Source organism: Micromys minutus, assembly GCF_963924665.1.
Source record: "Micromys minutus genome assembly, chromosome: 29".
NCBI lineage: Eukaryota > Metazoa > Chordata > Mammalia > Rodentia > Muridae > Micromys > Micromys minutus.
In genome coordinates, this window is record NC_137964.1 from 21,201,668 (window position 1) to 21,218,565 (window position 16,898).

Below are 16,898 nucleotides of genomic sequence, written 5' to 3' on the forward strand. Positions count from 1 at the left end.
ATGGAGCCAGCTGCCCATTTCTTTCCGTTCTTACCAATCGACCTCCCCACCCAGGCTGAGCCTCACAATAGCCTGTATCCAGCATCCACACTGCCTCTATGGCAGACAAAAAGCACATTCATTAAAAAGGCCTTTGTAATCTCTGCACAACCTACTCATTTCTGTCTGCTTTCCTTCACACCCCTTTAAGTGTTAAAACTGGGTTTATTTCTTTTTTTCTTTTTTCTCTTTTGAGATGGGAATTAAGAACCCTGGGCTGAAATGCTACCTGTGAGGGGGCAGGGAAGATAGAGGGACAGAGACCCTTAGAGAAGCCCCTTACTCTTCAACGTGGCCCTGGTGTGTTGAGAGTCATCGGTGTCCTTTGGTCTTGGGTTTGTCATATGAGAAGTGCTGCTGATAATTGTACCTGCCTCCTGTGTGGTCCTGAGGCTGAGATGATACTGGGTGAGCTCAGTATCCATCCCTGACCTGTATCATTGCCAGTGGTCAGTGAATTCCTCACCCTCCTTCTTCTACCTATGCCATCAAGCAAAGCACAAGTGAGGGGACCCATTCTCGTCCCAGAATCCATCCTCCTGTTCCACTCTGGGTCTACTCTCTATGAGAATCGGTGACCTGCAAATCAGCTAGCTCTTGGAGGAACGCGTTTATTCCCTTGTAGTTCTAAAGGTCAAGGATCTAGAATCAGGAATCAGTCTGGGATTCTTTAGCTTCCAATCTGACTTGTCCCATTCCTTACCCTCTCTGATCTCCATGTTTGTAGCGCAGCCTCCTACCACCATGACCTCAGTGACTGCTTCCTTCCCCTAAAGTACCAGTATCCTTCTCAAAAGAACATCTAGAACATCTAGATGGAGCCAAAACCAACCCAAACACTCAAGGCTAGTCCCCATCAATCAAGAGCCTTCACTTTGAGGCTAGAGAGATAGCTCAGGAGTTGAGAGTGCTAACCCTGAAAGTATGTACCTCTGAGTTTGGATCTCCAGAACCCACATAAATACTAGGTAGGCATGGTGACCTGTCTGTGGATTTTAGCCCTGGAGGACAGATACAAGGGATAGTCAGAGTAAGCTGCCAAATGAGAATAGCCACGTAGGTGAGTTCTGAATTTGATTACAAGACTCTGTTTTGATGGATAATGTGGATGATAGATCAAGGACAAATTCTTGACATGCTTTTGTGTTCTATATGCAATACATACATGTATACCGCCCCCCCCCACACACACACACAAACACAAAGGGAAAAGTAAATCAACCATCAAGTATATAAATGTATACAACTTTACTTACCAATCCAGTGAATCAAAGATCCTTAGTCGCGTCAGCAGGATCTGCTCTGATAGCAGGTGCCTCATTCAAAGCAATTGCCTGTGCCGGCTCTGCCTCGCAGTGGTGACTCCCAAACATGGGACTGCCCTGTTCCCTAGTCTGTGGACTGTGATGAAGCTCACCTCCCCCTACCTTGTTTCTCTCCCCCACCTCCCTACCAGGTTTCTGACAGATGTGACTATGTCTTTGTCAATGGGAAGGAAATGAAGGGCAAGGTGAGCGTGGTAGTCAGCTTCACCTACCAGCACCTGAGCAGTCCCCTGGAGATGACAGTGTGGGTACCACGGCTACCCCTGCAGATTGAGGTCTCAGACATGGAGCTAAACCAGATCAAGGGCTGGCGGGTTCCCGTTGTCTCCAACAAAAGGTAGGTGTATATAAACATGTACATGTGTGAATGTGTGCATGCATGTGTGTGTGTGTGTGTGTGTGTGTGTGTGTGTGTGTGTGTTGTGCATTGGGCATCCATAGCAGAAAGTCATGTCCATTATGGTTAGTCCTGAGGAGGGAAGCAAGCAGGTAGTTACTCTTCAGTCAAGAGTAGATACAAGGGCTCACATGGTGATTTACTGTGACCAAGTGCCTAGACTCTGCCTCATAGGCATCTGGACTCCAGCCACAGCACCATCTATGGAAAGATGAGCTTAGGCAGGAAGTCACATGGACGAGGCTCAGGATAAGAAGAGAACAAACTGACTTTAGGAAGAAGTACGGAGCAGAATTCCATTCCATGAGCCAGAGCAGAAGTTCGGAGTTCGTGGCCCTGGTGAGAAGTCTGAAGCTTGTCTGCCATAATGCACCTGTCATACCCTGGGGTGGAGTGTGGTAGAGAGGCCATCCTTTCATCATCCATCAGAAACCAGATGAGGACTGGGGAGGTAGAGTCACAATGTTCAGGCTCTCCTTTCTGAATGTCACACAGCCATACACTGGAGACATTTCAAGTGTCAGAGTAAGCATGAGCCCTGTCACATAAGGAGGAACTCCTGCAGGCTGTGGGTGCATAGCAGAGGTGGGGGAATCTGTTGTCACTTGAGAGGACCTTGTTAGTCTTCATCTTTGTAGTTCGCCCCTCTAGTCCTGTGACCTCTGGAAGAGGCTGTAGCTGGAAGAGAAAGGTGGTGGGTGCAGCAGACAGTGGAAAGATGGTCCTTAGAGATTTGTCTTTGGAAAACTAGGATGCCAGAGGCTAGGATATACGGTGGAGTAGATGGTGATGATGGTGATGATGATGATGCAGAACTAGCCAGGTCTGGTGAATGGTAATCTCAGATGCTACCATAACTGATGGGCTGGCTCCCTAAGAAGTGGGCATTTGCTATGTGAATAGACATTGAGGTGATGATTGGAATGGACCAGTGTACACAAGATATCAGAAAGTGAGGGAACAGCTAACATCTGTCTATTTGGAGCTACCTGTTCCTGTCTGCCTTGATGATGGTATCTCACTGACCTCATGATAAATGCTCACCTCTTTTGGGTGACAACCCAGTCATATTAGCTACATATTACTGTATGTCCTGGTTGGCTTTTATTGTTAACTTGACACAGCCAAGAATCACTGGAGAAGAAAACCTCTGTTGAGGAATAGCCTGGATTGGGTTGGTCTATGTGAATGATTGTAGGAAATTGTCAATTAGTAATTGCTCGCTCTGAGCAGCACCATTTACTTCACTTGTATGGTCATGGGCCATATAAGAAGGTTAGCTAAGCATGAGTCAGAAGGCCAGAAAACAGCATGGATTTTCTCTTCAAGTTCTCACGTGACTTCCCTCAGTAATGGATTCTGACCTGGATGTGTAAGCCAAACAAACCTTTCCCTCCCCAAGTTGCATTTGGTCAAGAGTGTTTTCATCAAAGCAACAGAAAGGCAACCCGGACACTGTGTGATGCAGGGCCTTAATTTAAAACTCGGTATGGCTTGAAGAATGGTGTGTTCGGTCTCTCAGATTCTGCACAGGAACAGCCAAGTGTGGCTTAATGACGTCCCAGGAGCTGAGATCTCAGACGTTGAATTCTGCTAGGGAGGCTGGCACCCCATCTGGAGGCTCCTGCAGAGAGAGTCCAGTATTGTTCCTTGAGCTCCACTCCCCACTAGTGGCTGATCAGTAGAGAAAAGGTGCCTGCCAGATGGATGTGTCCCTAGGGAAGCTCGGAAGACAGCAACTTTGCTTCATCACAGTGGGCCAGTGACAGAAGCCACAGAAGCACACAAAGCACACTAATGTCAGACCTTAAAACCCAATCATAAAGCCAGGTACTTGGGAAGCTGAGGCAGGAGAATGGTAGCCTTGGTGGGACCTCATATTAAGACGCAAATAAACGGTCTTGTGACCTCTTATTGCAGTTTCTAATTAACCTAATCTCTGATCAGATCAACCCGGAGGTGGCAGTAAATTCCTCACTACCCGGCCTAATGTTCTGGGTTCTTGAATGAAAGGTGTGTGTGTGCGTTCAATGGCTGGGCCACTTCTTAAGCTCCAGATGGCTAAATCCTCCCTCCTATGTACCTGAGTTATTACATACTAAAATCTATATTCCATCTTGGCTGCCCTAGACCCAATTGGGGAACCCCGGGGCCATTCTTCTCCTGCTCTTACATGATTGGCATGCTCCCTCTTTTGCAACTCTCAGGTTGGTCCTTCCTTACTCCTCTCTTGTCCCCTTGTCAGGGGAATCTAAAGTCCTGCCTCCATCTTTCTACCCGGCCATTGGTCAATGACAACTTTATCTACCAATCAGAATCAACTGGGGGCAGGAACCCTCAGCATCTTACCTGTAGGTGTGCAGATTACCATGTAATTTTTGGGAACCCAATTAACATAATACAAAGCATTAAACAAAATCCACAACAAACTCTTCCTTCCAGCAACTGTTACCTGAATGTAAATCCTCAAAGAGCCTTTGGCACTTGATATTTATTGGCACGTAATGGTGGCTGGGGGCAGAGAGACACTGTCTTTGGTGGTTAAGCCACTGGTAAGATGCCCAGATTCCTGTAACTTAACTCTCACGCTTGACCCTGGAAGGAATCCTAGTGAAATTCGTTGGTTCATTGTCTGAAACAACAAAAGACACAAAAGTAGAAAGGATGGTTAATGTGAGAAATGGCATCAATGAGAGGGGATGAGAAGGGGTAATGGTGGGGATAAATATGATTAAAATACATTATGCACATGCATGACAATGTCTTAGTGAAATCTATTACTACGTATCATTTATATAGGTTAATTTAAAATGTTGATGGGAGGGGCTAGCCAAACACTTTTGAATGGAGTTACAATCTGTGCCTGACAAGAGGGTATGGTACAGAGTAAAAGCCAGACGGTGTGTGTCTTTGCAAAGATCTTAACTACCTGTCATGCCTCTTCATTCTGTCCAATTAGAACTCTTGTCACACCAGTGGTTAAACTTCCCAAATCTTCTGTGCATGCTTGAGCCTTAAGCAAGCCAAAACTCTTTGAAGGTAGACTCACAGAGTCCCCCAAAGTGACTCCAATAAAGAAATACTTTTTGACAGGCCAGCTCGGGACAGTGAGGAGGAAGATGATGACGAGAAGAGGGGCCGAGGCTGCACCCTTCAGTACCAGCACGCCATGGTGCGAGTCTTGACCCAATTTGTGGCTGAGGCACCTGATCCTGGGGGACACCTGGCCTACCTGCTGGGCTCTGACTGGCAGGTGGACATCACGGAGCTGATAACTGACTTCATGCAGGTAGAAGAGCCCAGGATTGCTAAGCTGCAAGGAGGGCAGATCCTGACTGGCCAGGAGCTGGGCATGACCACTATCCAGGTGAGGCATCTGCAGTATTGGGCAGGACTTTCTGTACCCCTTCTCTGCCAGGTGAATTGCTTAACTGTCTGTCATTGCTCCAGAGTCTCCTTTGGGGCTCACTTTAGTGAAATCACCAACTACACAGTTTGAGTGTGATATGGAACAAGGACCCTGAGACACCTCACACATTACATGGGAGACATAGGGCTCCAGCTCTTCTTGGTCATTTCCCCTAACCATCGCAGGTCTTACTATATTGAAAAGCAAAACCCTAGATAGAAGTTCACCCTGCCAGGATCACAGGCCTGGTCAAGCTCCTTGATACTGACTATAGTCACCTGAACCTTCTATCCCTCCACAACTGAGAGATTTCCCTTAACCTATACACACATAATAATACCCTGGTCTAGATAGAAAGTTTCAGGCCAGCCAGGATTAGACAGTGAGACTGTGTCTCAAAATAGAAAAAGAAATCTAACTGTAGAAATAAATGAAGGTTCCAAAGCAGAAAAGAGATTATAGATGGTCGCTATAATTTGGACCAGGAAGCCCTACATTCTATTTTGTTTTTATTTATTTTTATTTTATGTGTATAGGTATTTTTCCTGTATGTATGTATGTGTACCACATACATGCCTGGTGGGGTTGGAACGGGGTGTCATCTCCTGGAACTGGAGTTATAGATGGTTGTAATTCATCACATGGATTCTAGAAACTGAACCCAGGTCATCTGCAAGATGCTCGTGTACTTAAACACTAAGCCATCACCCCAGCCCTAAGAAACCCTACTTTATAGTACATGTTGGCTTTCCTATGTGAGACAGAAATATACAGTGTGGGTGTCAAGTCATGATTCTCTGGGGGACATGAAGCCATTTGGAAGTTGTGTAATTTTAAATAAGGATGCACCTGTAATAGCAGGAGTGGCCTGGGCTGTGTACAGGAATCACCACACTCAAAAGAACAATGACACGAATCCCTCTTGCTGAGGATAAGGATAGGACACAGTGACAACTGGAGTTGGTGTGTGAGTATTCAGAGGGTAGCATGAACTTGCTACCTGCTCCATGCTGTTATGTAGAAGACTGCATCATTACACTCCATGACTGAGGCTTAGTTTAAGAGGATGCCCACTTCTGCTCCCATGGGCTCACTGGGAGCTCCCTGTCTCACTGTTCCCACACACCCTCATTTGTGGCATGTGATGGATGGAACACTGTGACCACAGAGAGCCTCCCCTTGTCATGTTGGTTCTGCCCTTCAGATCCTGTCCCCTCTGTCGGATGCCATCCTTGCCGAGAAGACCATCACCGTGCTGGATGAGAAGGTGACCATCACAGACCTCGGGGTCCAGCTGGTAACGGGACTTTCACTATCCCTGCAGCTCAGCCCTGGGAGCAACAGAGCCATTTTTGCCACTGCAATGGCTCAGGAACTTCTGCAGAGGCCCAAACAGGTAAGAACGTGGTGCTTAAGACACACATCAGCTGAGTCTTACCCCAAGTGAGGTCAGCACACAGTAGGTAAGGTCAACTATACACCAGGTGAGGTCAGCATACACCAGAGCAGTCACGCATTAAGTAGACTGTTGTGAAAATTTGTAATCCCAATCAGGGGTTTCTACCTCACCTTTGACCATTTAGTGTCTGAATAAAAGACACACACAACCTTTCTATGTATAATAAGCCTTAACCCACACAAGAGCTGGGCAGATAGCCACCCTCTTTGTTATTAAAATCTACTTTCCTATGGAAAACCCCAAGTTATTACTTACTATGTTGCATCCGGGCTGCTCTTAACTGCAACTGGCCAACCCTCCGTAATATGTTTTCATGACTTATCTAACCCAGGGCACCTTCTCTTTCTCCCTCGTGATTTTCCTCTGAACCCCAAACCTAGAAACCCTAAAACCCACCAATGTCTCCTCTGCTCAGCTGTTGGCTGTCATCTTTGTTCATCAATCAGAAATAACCTGGGGACAAAGTCACAAAGTGTCACTCGGGTTTATGTTCGAACTCTCTTCTCTGTGGCCACTAGATCTTGAAGAACCAGTGTTAGCATTAGAATACAAGCAGCATCAGGCCAACCCACTACTTCATACCAGAGTGCCGCATTGTGAGAACCCCACAGCAGGTCAGGGCTTTTACCAGGAAATTCACATACTCCAAACAGACATCCCATGTTCAGTGTTTCTTGCCTGCAAAGAAGCTGCTAACATGGGCTTGTGGAGCCTCTTGGCCCATAGCTCGCTGAGCAAATGAGGAAACACTGCAGCAGGTGGCCAACAGTCACTCAGAGTAGAATCTCTGATGGGATGCTCCCCTGACTTTCACACTCAAGGCTACTAGGGTGTTGGGGGTCTGGGTGGGTCACACGCTCCTCCTGGCCCTGACTGGCATACTAACCTCACCCAGCAGTGGGAGAGAGGTAGGAGCAGACTCAGGATTGTCACAGCCTACAGCCAGGTCTCAGCAAGTTTGGAGGCTGAACTAAAGATTATACCACCTCTTCTTGTTGCTCAGGCAGAAGTAGGGAACTGATGTGAGGTCATATAGTTCTTCTCTCTTTCTTTGAAGCCAATGTACTCATAGGCCATGTCACGTGTGTGGATGTGTATTAGATTTCTGTTGCTGTGATAAACACCGAAGCTAAAAGCAACTTGATGTGGAAATGGCTTGTTTGACTGACAGCTCATGATCCAGCATTGAGGAAAGTAAGGGCAGAAGCTCGAGGGAGGCAGGAACTAAGGCAGAAGCCATGAAACAATTCTGCTTACTGGCTTGCTCTTCATGGCTTACTCAACCTTTTTATACCACTGAGAGCCACCTTTCCAGAGGTGGCTCTACCCACTGTGAGCAATGCTCCGTACAGTGGCCCACAGGCCAATCTGATGGAGGCATTTTCTCAGTTGAAGTTACCTCTTCCCAGATGACTAGCTATGTCAAGTTGACAAAGTTCAGCCAGCATAGGACATGGTTGTAGATGTGCCAGCTCGTGTGTCTTATATATGCTCATGCATGTATGTGTCTGTATGTGAGTATATGTGTATCTTGTGTATTGTATTATCTGTTATGTAGCATTTTGTGTTGTATATGTACTTATGTGTATGTCTATGTGCCTGTGGGAGCAAACTGTGTGTTGAGTGTATGTATGGGTGAATCTTGTTTATGTAGCCTATGTTATGTGTATCATTGGTTGTATGCATGTTTGTGTATGTACCTGTATATGTACTATGTACTTGTATGTAGTGTGTATTATCTATATTATGTTGGCAATGTGCTTGTTAATATACTCTGAAGTGTGCAGTTTTATGGTGTGTGTGTGTGAGTGTGTGTGTGTGTGTGTGTGTGTGTGTGTCTGTGTGTGTGTGTGTGTACTGACCCAGTGGTTTTTATACAGTGGATCTGCAGATAGAATATGATTACCTTCCTATCCAGAGGTGGACAGACATTATTTCTTAGATGGAACATAAAGAATGAGGTGAACGTTACAGCAAAAGACAGCAATCAGTTCTCTCTGCATGGGATCATATTCACCCAACTCACCAAGAGAGAGACTTTTCTGGAAGCTTCCCTACCCATCAGAAACCCTTCCTCCATTGTTACCTTCAGTGGAGAAGGTTGCTAGACTCATCCTCCCTTGAAGCACCAGGCATCAGCAGAGATGGACCCTACTCACAACAAGAAGAAAACAGAGGCTGCCGACTCACCACCTCGAGCCTTCCATCTTCCATCTGGACCTGGGCTCCAAGTTTCCCTCTCAGGTGCTAGCCAATCATTAAGCCCTGATCACACAATCTTATGTAGGGGATTTAGGGTTTTTGAGAGAGAGAGAGAGAGAGAGAGAGAGAGAGAGAGAGAGAGAGAGAGAGAGAGAGAGAGAGAGAGAGGATATTCCTAGTAACAGAGACAAATTCTTGGCAAAAACCAAACCTCCCTTTGTTTAGAAGGATGGATACCAACCTGCAAAGTGTAGATAGGAAAGGAGAGAGATGAGCTTTCTTCCTAGCTCAGTGGATGATAAAATCAGACCACGACCAGTTAGAAATTAAAAAGTGATAAGACACAGCCAGAATAGAGATAATCCATCCCTGACATGCTGAGTGTCACCTGCTCCCCTAAGGTTAACTCTGGGGTTGGTTGCATGGTCCTTGGTCCCCTTATACAGCTTGGCTCTGACCTGGCCAATTCAAGAGCCAGACATCCATATGCCTCTCCTGCTGAGATTTCCTGGCACAACAGAGCAGGCTGGGAGATCAGTGCTGGGTCCCGTGAAGTTTTTGCACTGCATCCTGGCCCATTTCCCATACAGTGAATGGCTCAGACTAATGTCTAATGAAAGGAAGGTGTGGAAGCCACCAACCGCCTTTGAGGACCCCACTTTGTTCCTTCCAAGGTAAACACCATCCATGAAATGTTTCCTTCGGTCACCAGTGTTAAGATGGGGAAGGGAGGAAGGAAAGAAGGAAGGAAGGAAGGAAGGAAGGAAGGAAGGAAGGCAGAAAAGAGACAGAAAGTATGAACCAACCAATAACCAATAGTAAGGAAGTGGGTAGAGGATGGGGACTCTCAGATCCTGACTGGGAGACTCGGATCATTTAGTTCCCATGCTCTTTTCCCTGAGATCTTGCCATTTTTTAAAATCTTATTGTGAATACACACTCATCTGTTGAACTATCATGGCAGCCAAAGGTGGGGGAAGCCTTATCCCCAGTTTTAGTTAAGCTACCCCCATTCATCTTTTTGAGCTAATATCTCAGTCTTCTTTCAGATATAAAGGAGAGAGGAAGGGGGAGGGCATGACCCAACTTGTTGATGCTCAGCTTAAAGGGATATCATGGCAATCTCCTTTCTAACTAGCTGGTTATGCATGGGCCTCTTGGGGGCTGTTTCCAGGCTGGGCTTGAATTTGCATGTCCTGGGAGATGGATACAGGGCTCAGGATGGAGTAGACGTTCCAGGGAACCTGAGGAGAAAGAAAATAATGGAAGTGCGCATCCCCTGGCATATCCAAGATCAGAGGAGACATCTAAGCACAGAGTATAGAAAGGCAAGAGATGGAGACACATAGAGACCTTGGCTGCAGGCTGCCTTTGTGCCCCCAAGTTTCTTCCCATTTGCTTAAAATAGAGGCAAAGTCCCCTACTATCTCTAGCTGGCTTCACACCTACCTTAAGCCAAAGCTTCAGCTGCAGGTGAGCACGAGCCAGTTATAACGCAGAGAAAATAGGACCAGGGAAATCATGGCCTTCTCTGGTCCTACAGGGCATCTCTCTACCCATACAGATCAATGTCTTCAGTCTGTGTTATGTGTGATAATGTGACTGAATGCTACAATGCTGTCATGGAGCATGATGACTGCATTAAATTTATACCCATGACAACGATGAAAGAGCCCCACCCCCTCACTGGCCATACTGTTTCACAAGCCATGTATAATTTTACAGAAGTAGATCCTGGGTAGTCTCTGAGGTTGTCTGTCTTCTAACAGATAAAAAATAAGTCAATCTTAAAACAATTTTTTTGGAGACCAGGCTGCCCCAAAACTCTTCACCTAGTCAAGGATGACCTTGAACTCCTAACCTCCTGCCTCCATTTCCTGAGTGCTGAGATTAGATCTGTGTGCCCACCTGGGTTAATATGGTGCCAGGGATGGAAGTCAGACCTTCACGGTTTCTAGGCACTCACTCTACGAACTGAGCTATATCCCTAACCTTAAATTCTAATCTTATTTCGGAAGGTTTAATCTGACCCTATTTGTCCCCCCCCCCAACTCCTGCCGCCCCTCTGTGATCTATGGTAGAACTTCTACGGCTTTCTCTACATTGTCTAACTGGTTTTTCCTTGAAGCAGCAAGGAAATTTCACACACACACACACACACACACACACACACACACACACACACACGCACACACGCACACACACACACACCACAGAAAGAAAGACAGAGACAGACAGACAGACAGACAGAGAGCCTGTTTGCTGAGCCTCCAGACACATGTTGACCCACTTCTCTTGCTCCACAGGAAGCGGCCATCAGTTGTTGGGTGCAGTTCAGCGATGGCTCTGTCACACCCTTGGACATCTATGATGAGAAGGACTTCTCCCTGATGGCTACTTCCTTGGATGAGAAGGTCGTCTCCATCCTCCAGGACCCCAAATTCAAGTGGCCTATCATTGCCGCAGAAAACGAAGGACAGGGGGCCCTGGTGAAGGTGGAGATGCTGATCAGCGAATCTTGCCAAAAGTCGAAACGGAAGAGCGTGCTGGCCGTGGGAACAGCCAGCATCAAGGTCAAGTTCGGACAGAACGATGGGAACCCCAATGGCAGTGAGAGCGGACACCTCGGGGCTGGGCTTCATGTGGAGAATATCAATGACAGGAGGTCCAAAAAGCCTTTTCAGGAATGGGGGGCCCCCGAAGGGCAATATTACAGCAGTTCATCCATGGGGCTCATGGAGGGATGGGGCAGTACAACCAAGAGGCCAACCTTCCAGAAGAAGGAAGGCCAGGAAAACCTATTAGATGACATCATCCTCTCGCAGACCATGGCCACAGACCTCACCAGCTTCCCAGACCAGGTGGACCTCCCGGGGAGCAATGTGGGCACTGAGGAACATGACCCTGATCAAGCAGCCAAGGGGCTGAGTGACCTCGAAATTGGCATGTATGCTCTACTAGGTGTCTTCTGCCTGGCTATCGTGGTGTTCTTAATTAATTGTGTGACCTTTGCCCTGAAGTACAGGCACAAACAGGTTCCCTTTGAGGAGCAAGAAGGTCTGAGTCACTCTCACGACTGGGTTGGGCTGAGTAACCGGACAGAGCTATTGGGGAACCATCTGAACTTCGCCTCCTCCCAAGAGGAGCAGATCACGGTCATTGACAGGGGTCTGGACTTCGAGGAGAGCAAACTCCTTCTCAGCTCAAACTCTCAGAACAGCATCAATGGACAGCTGTTCAGGTCCACGGGGGCCATGCTCACAGACGACAAAGAACAGAAAAGCGAACCCCCTACGTCCCCTACCTCCAAAAGGAAAAGAGTGACATTTTCCACGTTCTCTGCCATCTCCTCGGATGACGGGTGTCCTTCTGGGAACACCATGGTGTTAAGTAACGAGGATGACATTAAGTGGGTCTGCCAGGCACTGGACCCCTCAGAGTGCCCAGAACCTCACAGATGCGTGGAGCGGCTACATGAACACGTGTAACAGAGACGCCGATGTTGTTCTTACCTTTCAGCCTTTAACCCACTTGGGTATGGGGAGTAGACACACACCCCAGGGGAGACATAGACAAGAGGACACCAAAAGGGCATTGCCGCCCTTAGAACTCTGGGAAATGATCCCCTCTTATTGGGGAGGCCCAGAGTTGGTACCCATGCACAGGCCATAGTGCCCGTGCGGTTCCACTTAAGAGGTTTACTGTGCATGGCAAGATGTCATCAAACCTGAAACAAAGATGTGTGTTTGAGGTTTTGCAGGGAAGAACTCTCTCAATTTGGGCTTCTTGTCAGATCCATGTTGCTCCAATAATGACGATTTCAGACCGTGAAAAAGAGAGGGAAAAAAAAAGTCAAAGCTCAGGCAGAGCTGCATGGATGGGGGAAGAGGCATGGCATCTGAGCGGATCAGCGGGGCTGACTCTAAGTGTGCTCCCAGGCTGAGTGTAGCACTGAAACTGGCTGTGGGAAGCAGGGTATTGAGATGGTAATTCCCAAAGATGGGGTCAAAGTTGGGCAGGAATTATCAACAGGCCAAGGAAGAGGGTAGCAGGGGACAGAAAGGAAATGGGTATATGAGCCCACAACTGTCTTTGTAACTACATGTCAAGAAACATATACATACCTACACACACACACACTCACTCACTCACACTTGGAAATGCATGCACACACACACACACACACACACACACACACACACGCAGGCACACATCACTGAAGCAATTGAGAGAAGTTCCCCGTCGGCAGGACAATGGGTACGAACTTCATGACTCCTTACACAAGTTCACTAGATTTGAACTTGATCACTACACTCTTTTGACATCCTTCAGCCACTGATTGTTTGCTAGTGAGGGAGAATGATTGTCAGAATTTGCTCCACACCACAGTTCCCCCGAGTTTTGTGTCAGCTTCTGGTGGCATATTATAGAGGAGGTCCCAGGGACACATGTCCCTGTGAAGAGACTGGTCTCCAGAGGGTAAACAGGACTCGGGGGTGGTTTCCCCATAGCCCTCCCCACCCTGATTTCCTAGAAACCACAGAGGGCCTGTTTTGTGATGGGCTCTGCTGCCCCTCATGTTGGGTCTCCTGTCCAAGAATTTGTCATCAGGGTACTAAGACAGAGCCATCTGTTCAACGCAGATTAGCTCCTCTGAACTATCAGAGGTGATTGTCAGGAAAGCATGAGAAAGTTGAGAGGGTATGAGTAGGTGTGTGTATGAGGCTATGTGTGTGTCTGTGTGTGGGTGTGCACATGGCGGGTAGCAGTGTATGTGTGGAGGCTGTGTGTCGGGGTGGGGGAGGGTGTGTTCGGGTGTATCTACTCTTACAAGCACTTGGACCACAAGTCATCCCTGAAAGGATTGGCATTGTTTAGAGTCAAAATGTCTCTACGATTCCTCAGATGCTGAGCCTATGGGGATGGTGAGGGAGGCATGATGGGGGGGGGGGATCCCCACCCCAATCCTGGTCTCACTGTGAAGTGAGGATGATGGGTTTGAGGAGTCGCTGTGACCTTGGAGGGTGGAGGAGACTAGTCTCGGGGCATTTCTAACACTGTCATTCTGTCATTTACTTCTCTTTTTCTTTCCAGTTACTTTCTGACTTTATCGCCTCTTTCCTCATCTCCCTCCCCTGCCCCTCCTCTTATTATTCTCACCCTCCACCATCCCCAGAGGACCTCCGAGTCCCGCCTTCTCGCCTTCCCCTCAGGCCCTCTCCCCTCTGACTGTGGTGCTAATCCTTTTGTTCTGACAGCCAGCAAGCCACCCAGCTCCCAGTAGACTCTCCCTCCTTTGGGTGGGTGATGAAACTCTAACCCCTTCACCGCTGCCATCCTTCGCTTCCGTTGCCCCCTTTCTGATTTCTTCCCATTCTTACCACGCGGCTTTTCCTTGACTACTTCAGCAGATGCCTGTTCTCAAATCCCTCCCCATGTAGAATGTATTGTAGATTGGAAGATTGTAATCTATATTTATAAACTTACTGACTGTAAATATAAAACATGCACTCTGCGGCTTTATGGCTGGCCTTTTGTCTTTCTACACACACTGACACACACACACACACACACACACACCCATCCCTCCTCCCAGGGCTCCCTGGCATTCGTTGCAAATGGCTTTCCCAATGCTATGGCTTTTGGTAAATGAAAATGTAGATTAAAGAGCCAGTGCAATCCAATTACACCCTGACATCCTGTAATGCTGCTCCCTGCATCAAGGGGACGCTGACACATGATGACAAAGTATACCGTGTGCTGAGTGTCTCTCCTTCAGGACCTGAAAGGATTTGAAGATAAATCATATGTGTAAATCTCTCCTAAAAGCCTGCTGACAGATGGTAGACGGGAGCCTCAAAGGCAAGCACTTGGCCCAGCCTCCCAGTGTGCGGGAGCAATGAGGGCACTCTGTCCTCTCCTTGGTATTTCTGGGTATTTACACACAGCTGTATTCAAAGTTTGACCTTGGTGGAGGAGGTGGTACAGACTCAGAACACACAGAAAGCTAAATGCTGCGCTGAGGAGGCAGAAACAGGAGGATCCTTAGAGTTCGTTGGCCACCCAGCCTCGCTGAACCTGTGAGCCCAGGTTCACCAAGAGACCCTGTTTCAAAAAATAACATAGGCAGAAACTTTGTCCAGTGTCCCTAGTACACACACAGACACACACACACACACACACACACTACCCTTGAGTTTGAAACTTCATTCACTGTGTCCCCAATGTGATTCTTCATAGAGAAAAGATAGCAGAACACTGAGATTACTTATATTTGGGGACATTGATGAAGATAAAATAACTTGGGCATAGTCATATGTTTCACCAAAAAAAAAAGTATTGGAAAGAAAAATTTAACTATTTAACACTCTGCCCCTTTTGCCTAAAAATACCCAGGTTCTACTGTTCCTTATGAATGAATACGCCATGAGAAAGGGCATAATCTGTATAGATAGATGATCAGCAAGTATAGGACCCCTGAACTCCAGAGTGTGCTTGGAACAGAGCCTTGATTCCACCTGCTCCCATCTTCCTTGATGAAAACTGAGTCTGTAAGCCAGCTCCACCCCAATGGGGGGAAAGATAGAGTAAGGAGCTGTGTGTTTTTAAGAGTTAGTAAAAGATGTTTTTGTAAGGAGCACCATTCTTTTCTGAATACCCCAGGCAAACAGAGTGCCTAAGGGGCGTAAGGGGCCATGGAGATGGCTCAGTGGTGGATTTCTTACACAAGAACGAGAGCCTGAACTTGGCCCTCAGCACCCACATGGAAAAGCTTGGCACAGGATGCGTGTGCTGGGCAAGTGGAGACAAGCAGATCTCTGGGGACTGATGGGCAGGCCAGCCTTGCCTACCCTGTGAGCCCCAAGTCACAGTGAGGGGCTGTATTTCAAACAACAGGGCATGGGCTCCAAAGATTGCTTAGCAGCTAAAGGGGCTTGCTGCACAAACCTGATGACCTGAATTCAATCCTAGAACCCACATGAAGGTAGAAGGAGAAAACAGACTCTCTGAAGTTGTCTTCTGACCTCCATACACATTCCATGGTGCAAGTGCGTGCACACAGACACACACACACACACACACACACACACACACACAATAAATAAAACTTTTGAAAATTATGAAGTTGGGGCAGGATAGTTCAGTGGTTAAAGAGTTCTTGCTGCTCTTGCAAAGGATCTAAGTTTGGGTTTCCAGCACCCACAAGGTGACTCACAACCTCCTCTAATTCTTTCTTTCTTTCTTTCTTCCTTTCTTTCTTTCTTTCTTTCCTTCTTTCTTTTTTTGAAGATTTATTTATTTTATTCATATGGATACATTGTAGTGTCTTCAAACATATCAGAAGAAGGCATCAGATCCCATTACAGATGGTTGTGAGCCACCATGTGGTTGCTGGGAATTGAACTCAGGACCTCTGGAAGAGCAGTCAGTGATCTTAACCACTGAGCCATTTCTCCAGCCCCCTTCCAGTAATTCTTGCTCCAAGGATCCAATGCCCTCTTTGGCCTCTGCACTCAGCAGGCATGAACACACCAAACATGCAAAATACTCATACACATAACACAATAAATGAAAAGTACCAGTGTGGGCAGCATGTGGGTAACAGCAACCACAGCTGAACTCTGACCTCCCTACCTGTATGCACCCATGTGTACATGTCCATATACACGTGTGCATCTACACAAACAGGTGCACCCCTACAAACACACAGCCACAAAGAACACAGCTCTGTTCAAGAGGGAACACCTGTACAAAAGTGCTCCCACACACACAGCCACAAAGAACACAACTCTGTTTCAGAGTGTGCATCTTGAGATGTACAAGATTGAGAATTTGAACAACCACCACCCAAAGTCTGGATGAACAAAAATAACAAAAAAAAAAAAAAAAAAAAAAAAACCAACAAAATCACTACCAGGTGTAGAAAGCCATGCCTTCTCGATCACACCTGACCTACATGCCCATTAGACCAGCCATGGGTGTTGGGGAACAAAGAGCTTCCTATTTGTTGGGAAGAGCATCCCCGAAGCCACCATTACCATCTTCTCAACATCACATCCAGAAAGG

General features: G+C 47.1%; 1 protein-coding gene across 1 annotated transcript in view; it reads left to right on the forward strand.

The window, feature by feature from the left end:
- Window positions 1-12,319, forward strand: part of TMEM132D (transmembrane protein 132D) — a gene marked incomplete at both ends in the record, with an annotated part of 594,183 nt that extends 581,864 nt beyond the window's left edge. The window contains 4 exons of the mRNA XM_080941251.1: window positions 1,496-1,701; window positions 4,855-5,128; window positions 6,375-6,566; window positions 11,138-12,319. Coding sequence (XP_080797377.1) covers window positions 1,496-1,701; window positions 4,855-5,128; window positions 6,375-6,566; window positions 11,138-12,319 — 1,854 coding nt within the window. The remainder of the gene's footprint in view (window positions 1-1,495; window positions 1,702-4,854; window positions 5,129-6,374; window positions 6,567-11,137) is intronic.
- Between the last annotated feature and the right edge of the window lie 4,579 nt (window positions 12,320-16,898).